Genomic DNA, 12858 nt, shown 5'->3' on the forward strand with positions numbered 1-12858 from the left:
CCTATTTCCTGCAGCCACTCTCCCTAGGAGCTCCTCTCCTTATAGCAAGTGGGGCCAGATTGACTGCTTTTCTCCAGCACTGAGGCTTATACGCCCCAAAGTACAACCCCTTCCTAGCATGTGGCTTCCTGGCCACACATAGGGGTTTCTCCTTTTCTTAATGGCCAGACTCCTCTCCTTTGCTGTAGCTCCTATCCTTGTTTCTGGTCTGCTTGCTTTCTAGCAACTGGACTTCACTTAGTTGCCTACGCCACACAGCAAGCCTAGTCTGTTGCAATCACCTCTTAAGGTAACAAAGCCTCTTGTTGTTACCTTGTTCATGGTAACAACTAAAAAACTTGCACTTAGGTGACCATACGGGAACAACATGGCAACCCATATATTTCAATTAGCACTTTAACACCATTAGAACATTAACACTACAACAAAAAAGGCGGGGGTGGGGAGAAAAGGGTAGGAGAGAAATGCAGCTGGTTTCTCCCCCTGACCCCATGAAACACAGAATACAAGTTGAAAACTGTTGGATTGCAATTCTTTTTTGACTCTCTTAAAAAAAAAAAAAAAGTCAAGTCAGTGTTGATGAGAGCCACATACAACTTTGAAGTCAGTCATTTTCACTGGCTTCAATAAAGCAATAAAAAGGATCCCCCAAAGTATATCACCATTATGGTGAAGTTTAAGAGAAATTAAAACTTAGATAGAATCACACTTCTTCAATACAGTAGTGCCCCTGTACATCTTTCTATGTTCTAATAATATATATAGTGTGTGTGTGTGTGTGTGTGTGTGTGTGTAATGTGTGTGGGTGTGATCTATCTATCCATCTCACACACATAGATACATACATATAGATATATATACATATATATACACATACACCCACCCACACACATAACCCCCAACACATTCCTCCCCACACACACATACAGACATACACATATAAAGAACAGGGTTGCGCAAAGCTTTGGTTGCTGATTCGATTCAGAGGAGATTCAGCCCAATTCGGTGGCTGAATCTCTGAATCCAAATCAAATCAGGAGAACAATAAAAAGGTCTGAACTGATCCAAAGCCTCCAAATCGATTCAGAAAAGGTTCATAGGAGATTTAGAGATTTGGGCAGTCCCCTCACTGCTGCAGGGAGCTGGATCTAGACTCTGTGCAGGTAAGTAGGGGGCAGAGGGGAGAGGCTAGAGGAGGGGGAGATTATGGGGGGGAGCCCGCCAGGTTCCATCTCCTACCTGCACCCCCAGCCCATGTGAGTGCCCCCTGAGCCCCGTCCACTGTTCCAGCCACATCAATAGCTGCTCCGCCTGGCACTTAAAGAAAAAAAAAGCCCCGCACCCACTGGCTGCTGCAGCAGCCATCGGGGCTTCTGGGGGCTCATGGCAGAGCACCCCCATGCAGCATGGGGCAGCAGGGACCACCTGCCTCCCCCCCACCACAAGGCCAGTGAATGTGGGGCTTTTTTATTTGTATTTTTTAAGTGCCAAGACTCTGGGGTCAGGCAGGGCAGCCGTTGACAGGGCTGGGAGAGCAGGTGGGAGATAGGGCTTGTTCAATTTGGAGAGTCAGCCAATTCAGAGACAGCTGAATCTCTGAATCAGATTTGGTCTAATCGATTCGGGACAGTGATTCGAATGACTGAATTGAATCACTGTCTCCTGAATCATCTAAATCCAAAGCAAATACTAGCCATTTTGCACAGGCCTAATATATATATGGGAATGAGCTCAGGCCCAAAGTGGTGGGCAGGGAAGTGAGGGAGCAGGTCTGGACCTGAGGCGGCAGGGGGAAGTGGGGAAAGCCAGACCCTGACCCATGGGGGTATACACCCATGTGTATATATACACAGCTTTTAATGTGTGTATGTATGTGTGTGTGTATATATGTGTGTGTGTACACACACACACACACAGAGTAAAAGCTGCCTTAACTGGCACCTTACAAGCCAGCATGCTCTATTAACTGGCATGCTAGCTTGTAAAGTAAAAGCAAAACTGGAAGTGCCCACCATGGTAATTGCAGTTTTGCCGAGCCCCCATGGCCCAGGGCAAAGCAGCCTGCACTGCCAAACCTCCATGGCCCAGGGAATAGCAGACTCCACAGGGCACCCCCCCTGTCCTTTGGGGCCCACGGGAGGGGTGACGATGCAGCGGGAGGGGTGGCGACACCTTGAACATGGCAGGAGAAGTGGCAGCCCAAACAGGCAACGACGCCTGTTCAGACCTCTCAATTAACTGGCATATTTTGTTATCTAGCACCCCCCATTCCCCAAGGGGGCCGGATAACAAAGCTTTTGCTGTGTGTGTGTGTGTGTGTGTGTGTGTGTGTGTGTGTGTGTGTACACACACACACACACACAAAGTCCTACATGCACACACACACATACTTTATATGTGTATATGTATATATATACACACACACCACATGGGTCAAGGATGTGGCTTCCCCCCCTTCCCCTACACTGCCTCAGTTCCAGGCCCGCTCCCTCCCTTCCCCACCCACTGCTTCAGGCCTAGGCTCATTCCCCCCTTTTACCCCCACCACTTTGGGTCGGGGCCCATTCTCCCCCTCCCCCTCATTGTTCTGAGTCCAGTTCCCCCCCTGCTGCTTTGGGTGTGAGCCTGTATACCCTCTCACACCTTGCCATTCAACCCCATGCCACTGCCTCCCAGGAATGGCGGGGAAAGGAGCTTGCATTCAGCCAGTGGCACCCACGGGCAGTGGCGGGCAGTGGGTGGCAGCGGCCAGTGCTGGCCACATTGCAGCAGTGGGCAGCCATGTCTAGTGATGTGCTGCCATTCATAACTTCCTCCTCCCGCTCCCCACCCTCCCTCCCCTCTTCCCCATGCCTCTCTCTCCCTACCAGCTGTTGTTGGTGGGGGCCCTCCAGCACCTGGCTCCAAGGAGCATGGCCAGGAGGGAAGCGAGGCCAGCACTGCTGGCCTTGCCCCCACCCTGCTCCTGCCCCTCAGTTCCCGCTGTCATAGTGGTGCTCCATCATGTGGGGAGGGAGAGGCCAGCACTGCTCTGCCAGCACCCTACACCGCTGCCGCCTTGAAGCATCGTGGCAGCACTCTGGTCCCTGTTGTCTCCCTCTGCCTCCGAGGAGCAGCAGCTGGGGTGGGGGTGAGGTGAGTGCTGCTCCGAAACCTCAGTCCCTACTATCATGGTGGTGGTTCACCATGTATCTCTGTGCAAAGCACTCTGGATGCCAAGACAACTGATCAGAGTGCAAATAAAGCATTATGGACAGACAGACAGACAAAGGTATTTATAATATTAGAATATGTATACATACATAGTTACACACACACACAAAGACCCACACGCACACACACACATACATATATACACGTGTGTGTGTGTGTGTGTGTGTGTGTGTGTTTGTGTGTGTGTGTGTGTGTAGGCAAACAAGGTTCTTTGGGTAAATCCAATATCTTTTATTAGACCAACTATTTGAGATGAGTTCTTCACCCACGGAAACTTGTCTGCCTATGTCCTTAGACCAACACAGCTACAACCTACACCCCTGAAATATGTGGGCATATATGTTTTATACCACCAGGCATAAGTTAATCAACAAAAGTAAATGATAAAACCATGATGAATATATTTTACGATAGCAATTGTCAAGTGAGCTATTTAATGTAACTGCTTCTCTACTTTGTTCTCAACATTAAAAGTAATCTAAAATCAGATTTTATGAGGAAAATTTCATTCTAAACATTCATGCATTAAGCATTGTTCACTAATGAGAAAAACAGAGATATAAACACATGATGATCAATAATGTAAAGATTACTCCAAATACTATTTTAGAACAACAGAAAAAGGCTTGAATTCTGAAATTGGCACAGATAAGGGCCTTACCTAATTTCACCTATTGGAGATTTAAGTGGCATTTAGGCATCTAAGTGTAATCCTACCACTCCATGCTTGAGTTCATGAAAAATTATTAATAGAGAAGGTTGTCTTCTTGATGCTTTCTGTGACAACTTTAAGGCTAAAATGAAGGAGTGTTACACAAGTAGATGTGTTAACAGCTGTTTAATGACTGAAGGAGGGTGGAAGAAGATTGTACTTACATGCCTAAATGCCACTTAGATGCCTAATAGATAAGATAGGATCTGGCCCTAAGTATAATTTTTATCTGTGATCAGTAGTAATTTAAACATATAGTTTATGGCATACTCAATTAAGAAACAATTGCAAAGAAGTTACCAAAGCAAGAATTTTGAAGGTAACTAAACGTTCCAACTATACTCAAGGGCTGCAAAACCAGTAAGTTTTTAAAGAATTGCATACTACCAGTGATCCCAGTAATACAATGACTGCAAGAGCTAACAGAGCAGTCATTTTGTATTCAGCTGTAGCTCACGTAGCTTTTGAAAATATATATTTTACTGGGTAAGGTAATACTGTTCAGCATCCTGAGATTTATCACCTTCTCTTTTTAGGGGTGGCAGTGTTATCTTCTTTAACTTCTCTCTGAAAAGTCAGCAATAATGCATAAGAAGCCAGATCTAATTAGCACTTGGATGCAAAGGATGGTACCTTAAATACATTTGCTAACATTTCATTATACTACAGTAAAAATAAACCAAACTTTGGTATTCCTCTCCTGTTCCCCAATTTACCTTCCAGTCTTGAAGCTAAGAGTGCTACCAAGCGAAACAAACCTGCATTTTAGTGCTTTTCAACTCTTGTGGTGATTGCAAATTTGCTGTATTGGTGATAATATAATCATTATCTTTCACATTTTTGTTTTCTTAAAACACTGACCGATAGCAAAAGAAAAGTGATTAATGAGCTTTTTGGTCTTTTTCCACTGGGATTATCTCTGCTGAAACTGGGATGCAGAAACATCTAAACCATACTGACAGATCATTTATTCTTGCTCAGAGGATTGTGTTGGATTCACCGGGAAACAGCAGTCAGCTCATAACTTACTGTGTTAAGTGCTATAATATAAAAGTAATAATGAATCATATTCTACTTTAAAGACCAAGGCCAAGGATATTCATATATTTACAATATTCATCATTCTAAAAGGAACACTGTGGGAATCTGTTATGACAGTTAGTTCTCAGTATGACTTCAGGGCTTCAACCTTCATTACTTTCATTGCCTCTCCTTTATAGTATTTAAATGATCATTTTCATGGAAGCATGAAGTACTTTGTTCAAAATACTTTGCACATTTGGATGCAACCTTATGTAAACTTTAAGGTTACATAAAATGAAAGAGGAATAAATCTATTCAAACGGGTTATGTAAATGGTCTTCATAAGATATGTCAACAATTCATGTTTTACATCTTTCACATCACAACAACTAGATTCAGAAGTGTTCCTTTCCTATTTTTATATTTATCTAAGATAAAACATGTGGGAATAGGTGGTTTACAAACAAATATGGATAATATATCCTTACTACAAGGAAAATCCTGATACTTGACTGGTGATGTCAATATACTACCACAATATACGGAGTGATATCATCAACAATAGAAGTAGACCCAGTAAAGTCAATACAGTTTATGTTACTTTCATGCATAAATGTTTGAAAGATTAGATCTCTGGAGATCTGATTCTATTCCCACTCAGTAATCAATCTGACTTCAATATGAGCAAAAATAGCCAAAAGGTAAGACGTTAATAGAAAAACTTCATTCAGTTGAACTCAACTAATAACCATTATCAATATCACTTTAGTAAGGATTTTATACATATAATCTATAAAATGGATCATCTGTATGCCAATCAATCAACATTCTAGCAACTGTCAAAAGTCTAGAAATTTTTATATACATTTATTTTTGTTTAAACACACAAAGCCAGATAACAATCTCACCCATATGAATCAACTGCAGCCATATGAATCAACTCCACCTTTATGTCTCATTCCTCTCCAAAAATTTGAAGAGATGTATAAAAATGCATGCTGTGCCATTTCCTGTGCCACTGGATTCTGTAAGATAGTTTAACAGTGGAGAATGACGGAAAGAAATCCTGCTAACCTGGAACTGTTGGAGCTTGGTCATCATCTCCTCAAGCTTCTGGCAATTTTCTACCAGCTGAGCTGATAATTTCTTCCAACGTCCAAGGATGCCCTCAATTTCTGATCGATATTTCTGACTGACTTCAGCAGGGGCTTTCTTGGACATCTCTTCCACAGTTGTGCTAAGATAGTTTAGGCCTTTTTGTTGTTCCTGCAGAGAACTTTGCAAAGCCTGTGATATGAAATGTGATACAAAATTGGGAATGCGCCGTGCTATTTTCAACATACTTCTTTTTTCAGATACAGTGAAACATTTTAAAGCAAAGACTTATAAATTCTAAGTCTGTTATATTTACTACAAACATGTATAAAACAATTCTACTAATAATTAATTTACAAAAAATGGCATACCAAATACTAAATATAATTGTAACTTTATCCTGTCTACTTAATAAGAAATGCATATATTTGCTAATATGAATTATCTACATACATTCCCCATCACACAAGTCAAGGCATTGCCTGCTTTATTAAATAACTCATTATGACCCTAATGATTATACTTTCATTCAAAATGGAAGTCTGATCAATAAAAATGCATGGAGATGAGATGTAGCTGAACAGTAATTTCTCAGATATTTTTTAAATATCTGGATTTTTTAATCTATATACTGGTTTGAAAATTTGTGAAATCTTTACTTAAAATTTTACTTGTCAAAGCAGGTAGTATTTCTTCCTTGTATTTCCATGTTTTCATTGGCAGCTGTATCAAACACTATACTCTTTAGCTAGTGGATAATAAAACAGTACTGAAGTCCAAATGCAGAGAAGCTTTATGCCCACTGGCAAAACTCATCCCACATCTGCCTTTGCTTGGAGACTTGACAGGAGTTGGGAGAATTGGAAGGAGAAAAGTATATGCCAGGTATTTTTCATAGCACAAATGAGTGTTTTCTTGTATGCATTGGGAAATAAAACAGGCCAAATCTATGTTTAATAACTATAAATATCTCTGTGAGAATCTTTTATTTCCCCTGCGGAGATGCAAAAGTGATTCCTAAAGGTGTTCAGAACCTTCCCAGCATTTAACTGGCAAAAATCAACCATTGTGCTTTTTTCTTTAAAATTTACAACCTGTCATCATCAGTAAGTAGCCTCTCTCTCAGGTCCTTGGGCTAAGTCCTTAAGCCTCTCTCTAAAGCCCTTGGGTTAAATTGTCATGGAATTATGATAATTCAGAGCAGCTAAGGTTCCCTCTCCTTGTGTTTTTCAATTAGCAGTTTTTTAAATCTACTCTGTAAACTTACCTTTAGCTCCCTGAGTCTCTGCTCCATTATTTCATATTCAGTGACAGTAACCTGAGGTATAGAAAGTTTGGCTTCTGACTGCTGGATCCACAAAAGGATAGTGCTCAGTGTCTCCGTATAGTGTGCAGGAGGCATGCTGTCAAAAACTGCATTAAATGGGGGAGAAAAGGAGGAAGACATTTAAGCCACATCACACTTTATTTATTTATCATTAATAACAGTGCTTTGGGTAAAAAACTGCCTTATTAAAATCAGTGGGATTTCAATAGGACCAGGATTTCACCAGATTTTTAAAACATATATCCATCAGGTGTTGAACCAGAATATTTTTTAATAATTTATTAATTCATCCTAATAAATAGGATGCATAGTGTATCTTGGGCTTGCTCTATTTTGACTCACTCACTAATTCTGGTGTGGTATGGTAGTATGTAGTTATAGGGCAATCAACTATAGGGCAAACTCCTTTTAAGTTGCATTTATGTTTTTGTGTTATGGGGACTTAAGTTCAACTTTCAGAACTGCTGTAAGAAAGGTCATAACCATTTTTATAGCTCATGTTAGTGTGTTTAACGTATTTGTTAGAAGGAAAATGTTCTGCTTAGGACATCTGTTAAAAGCTTATAACATTAACGTAAAGAGAAATTGAAGTTGAGTTTTATTAGACTGTGCCCATTAAACTGACATTACAGATGTGCCAAATAGACAACATCTGGTGTAGACATGAGCAACTCATTAGTGTAGTTGCTCCCTTCTGCCCCCAACAATAGTTTTCATTGCAGTCCCTGAGAAATCACAAATGAATAACACGACTACTTGGAAATAAAATATTTTCCAATTTGTATCATACTATACTATGGAACTAAAACACAATGAAACTGCTCTATACCTACTGTGCCCCTAATATGCAGGCCTTTTAAAGCATTTAAAAAAAACTTTCACAGCTGCACAAAATGTAATATTGATAAAGTACTTATTTAAATAATGCTTTAAGTTCTATCTTGATGATATTCTCCTAAAACAATGATCAATAAAACGTAGACAAGATTTTCAGGGTGATTCATTATTCTAAATGCCTCAAGTTTTGAATGTTCATCTTGAAACAATGTAAAATGGCCTGATTTTCAGTAAGTGCTGAGCCCTTTAAACTGTCTTTCATTGAGTACTCACAAATTGAGGTACATATATCATTTATAATTCTGAAAATCAAAATAACTTATAATTGTGATTAAATGGGTTTTTGGGAGAACTTTTTATTCCCAAAATTCCAGTCTCCACTAACATCCTTATGAAAAAATATCAGAACTTTTCTACCTTTGACAGAAGTAGGACTATTTTAAGACTTTTACTGCCACTTAGTTAAATTTATATTACTATGACTTTTTATTTCTTTAGTTAAATTTATCTTTTTAAAAACTTTTATTTTCTTCATTAAATAAATATTCTCTCTGACACATTTCATACGAACAATTCCCATTGTAGGATATGTCATTCAATGGAACGCATCACTCCAAAAGACTGAAAAAAGAAAACATCACTTTATAATAGCTCATATAAGGGAAGGAAATACAGAATTCTTAATCCATATTTTGGTATAATGTGAAACACAGTTATTTCAATCTAATGTAATCTTTCACCCTTATAAATAATGGGGTTCTACTTTTGTAGAAGCTCAACAGTGTATAAGTTGACAACAACAACTTTTCAGGCTACAGGCACATTGTATTGCAATTACATAAAGGAATACCTCTGGAATAGAGCTAAGAACTAGATACAAATGTATGAATGGTGCTGTTAACCTATTCTACATAAAGTTCTCTCTCGTGCAGGAGGTGGCTCCAACAACACCCTTCAACTCTTCCACTTCCTGGGGCAGGCACAAGTCACATTTGAATCTGGACACTTTGCAACAAAACATGGACAAGTTTGTGTCATTCTGGGCCATTGAGGAGCCCCTCTGTAAATGGAAGATGGACAGCTGTTCTACATATGCAACCTCAGGATGGGCATGGGGAGAGGAGGTTCACTCTCTGGTGACATGATGTTTCTTTTCTGATAACAAGTGTTTCATGCTCAGCCCCTAGGGGGGCCACACACTTTCACCATTTGTTTTTAATATTTGTATAATAAAAGTTGAAGAAGTTAAAGTCACTCTCTCTCTCAAGTTCCTGATAAAGCACTTAAGAGAAGTGGTAGAGGCTATGACCTGGGGTGTAAGAACTGGAGCCCACTTCAAAGAAATTACAGAGGCTGAGGCCTCAACCATGTTCTTTTTCAACCTAGAGAAAAAACACGCAGAACAAAGTATCATCAGTCACCTTACAACCCCACTGGCCAGGTGCCTACAGTCTCTGCTGAGATCCTACAGTATGCCGTTAGCCACGACAAGGGAGATGTTTGCAGCTAAGCCTACCTGCCCTGAGGCCATTCAATGCCTGCACAAGGGGCTCCCTAAACTCTCCATGTTTGAGGCTGATGAGTTTGACCAGGAGCTACCCCTGGCAGAACTGACTGCTGCCATTAAAGGTCTCACCACGGGGAATCCCCCAGGCCTTTAGAAAAAGTTCTCCCAAAAACCCATCAAGTTCTCCAAGACTTAGACCTCCCATGCATCTTTCAGGAGAGTCCCAAAGATAAGATCCTTCTGGTCAGTTGCTACCAATCTGTGCTCATGCTGCTGTCCAAAAAACAGGATCTCAGTAACAATAAAAACTGGTGACTGGTATCGTACCTGCATACCAATTACAAAATCCTGAGCAAAGCCCAGGCCAACTGCTTCAAAATGGTCATAGCCTATGTTAAGCTCTGACCCAAACAGAGCTACTGAGTAGCTAGCAGAACCATCGAGGACAGCTTGTTTCTGCTACGTGACCTGATAGCAGCCACAGAACACCTTGACCTGAACATCAACCATGTCTCCCCTCAGCCCCAGCCCCAGCTACTGGCTACCCAGTTAAGGTGATCATGTATTTCAAAGACACAACTGTTTCTGTGAGCAGTGAGAGTGATGTCCAGTCCCTGATTGAGTGTAATCAAGCTTACAAGTGTGCATCCTGAGCCTGTATTAAATGGCCAGAAGTGACACATTGGGAAACCAGGCTGATGCTCAGCCCCCTGGCTTGTTTCAAGGCCTGTCCTGGTGCTGGGATAGCTTCAAAGCCACAAGCATTTACCTAGGCCTGCCAGTCTATGTAACCAAAAACTGGAAAGGTCCTGGTGAGGAGATTGAGACATGAACACAGCAGTGGTGCTGGCACCTGCCCAGACTCTCCTAATGTAGACAGATCCTGTTCTTCAACAACTTGATAGCTGTTACTCTGTAGCACAGGTGTGTCATCATCAAACACCCTGCTCAAAAGGCTCCAGAAGCTCCTCATGGACTTCTGGAATGGATGCCATGGGCTCCATGGAGTTTCTTGTGCCTAAGTGACCCAGCAAGCAAGGTGGCTTCCTTCCATTTGCAAACCCTTCAGTACCTGCTCTTTGGTGGGGAATGTCTCCCTTAGCAATGGTTGCTCTTTGCTGTCCTGAGTCAGACTGGGGACTTTAACCCTGATTGGGAATGGTTCCTGCTGGATCCTGATCATCTTGGCTGAGAAACTCTGCTGCTCTTCTACCACAGCCTTGCCTGGCCCTGGCAGGTCAACCTTCAACTGAGGCCCTAGGACAGACATCTGTGATTTCTAGAGCTGTGGCAGAATCCCTTGGCTTTGCAGCCGAGGTCATCAATCCTTGTCTATAGAAATTTCATTGTGTCCTTGGTCTGATCACACATCATCAAGCTGACCCACCTCTTCAACTCATCTCAGTCCACCTGGCTCTCAACCACAGCCCTGGCTGACCAGCTTGGATTGAGCTCTGTCCATTTTGCTAAGTGCCTCTTGACTGAAGAGAAAGCTGCCCTCCCTGCAGATGCATTTACCACCCTAGAAGACTACCTCTTCATACAACAATCCCTCCCTGATGGTAGCTCACTAGACACACCTTCTCTATCACTGCCTATTTCTGTCTGTGGACAGCAATGAGAGTGGCAAGCCCAGCATTCTGCTTTCCTTCCTTGTGCCCAGCAAGAACAGTGGTGGGATGTGTCTTGAGATCCCACCACTTCCCACCTTCTCCTATCTGGGAAGGCACTGTACACATGTGCAATCAAAGTCCATCATGCCCATGTCTTTAACACTCACCCTGAAAAGACTTGGAGGCAGTGCCTACTGGCAACAACACCAAAGTACAAGCTACCCAGAGCCAAGAAAACTAGAAACCTCCAATGATGGCTGCTGCATGGAGATCAGGCCACAGTCACTTTTGTCCTGGCAGTGTCAGCAGCATGCCCTTTCTGTAAAGTGGTGGTGAAAAAGACTTTTCCATTCCTTCCTGGACTGGACCCAGCTGCATCCACTCTTTGCTGCCCTAAGCACCCTCTTTGGCATGCCAGGGATGAACTTCTCTGAGACTGTGTACCTCTTCTCTATCCTACATTGAGCAGTAAAGAGGAACTTGATCTTCTTGGCCAACTTCTTGCTGGACCAGGCTGAGATGATGATTTTGAAAAGCTGCAAAAAATGGCTTGCAGGGACCAGCTCTGATGACATCCTCCTATTCTTCTGCTTCCTGGTCCAGGTGTATATTATAATTGAATATGGACACTTCACCTTGCAACAAAATGTGGACCAGTTTGTGTTGTGCTGGGGCAGTGAGGGGGCCCTCTGCAAGCTGGAAGATGACAGCTGGTCTTACATGTGTAACCCCATAAGAGGCATGGAGAAAAGGGTTTCAATCTCTGGTGATATGATTTTTTTGCTGCTGACAAGTATTCTATGATCAGCCGGAGGAATGGCCACACATCTTTACATTTTTACCATTTGTTTTTAATATTTAAATAATATTTTTTTTAAGAAGTCAGTCTCTTCCCTCAAATATGCCAACCCCCGCCCCGAAAAGTCATAAAAACATAGCTAGCAGTTTTCAATATAGTTTCCTATAGTTTCATAGTTTCTAGGGTCGGAAGGGACCTGAGAAGATCATCTAGTCTGACCCCCTGCCATGGCAGGAAAGAGTACTGGGGTCAAACAACCCCAGCAAGGTGTTCATCTAACCTCTTCTTAAAAACCCCCAGGGTAGGAGCCTGCACCACCTCTCTTGGAAGTTGGTTTCAGACCCTAGCCGCCCTGACCGTGAAATAGCACCTTCTGATGTCTAACCTAAACCTACCCTCTGCTAGCTTGTGACTGTTGTTCCTGGTCACTCCTGGCTGTGCTCAGGGGAACAGTGACTCCCCCAGTGCCTTCTGATCCCCCCGGACCAGTTTGTAACAGGCCACAAGATCCCCCCTCAGCCTTCTCTTGTGGAGGCTGAACAGGTTCAGGTCCCATAGTCTCTCCTCATAGGGCCTGCCCTGCAGTCCCCTGATCATGCAGGTGGCCCTCCTCTGGACCCTCTCCATGCTGTCCACATCCCTCTTGAAGTGCGGCGCCCAGAACTGGACGCAGTACTCCAACTGCGGCCTGACCAGTCCCACATAAAGGGGGAGGATCACCTCTCCGGACCT

General features: G+C 42.5%; 1 protein-coding gene across 1 annotated transcript in view; it reads right to left on the minus strand.

Annotated features, from left to right (window-relative positions):
* DMD (dystrophin) overlaps nt 1-12858 on the minus strand; it is a 2221918-nt gene that overhangs the window by 1562290 nt on the left and 646770 nt on the right. Inside the window, exons 20-21 of the mRNA XM_019523954.1 lie at nt 7311-7456; nt 6023-6235 (exon numbers count right to left, since the gene is read on the minus strand). Of these exons, the coding sequence (XP_019379499.1) occupies nt 6023-6235; nt 7311-7456 (359 nt within the window). The remainder of the gene's footprint in view (nt 1-6022; nt 6236-7310; nt 7457-12858) is intronic.

The sequence above is a fragment of the Gavialis gangeticus genome, unplaced genomic scaffold (assembly GCF_001723915.1).
Source record: "Gavialis gangeticus isolate Ggan-Ray unplaced genomic scaffold, GavGan_comp1, whole genome shotgun sequence".
Classification (NCBI taxonomy): Eukaryota; Metazoa; Chordata; order Crocodylia; family Gavialidae; genus Gavialis; species Gavialis gangeticus.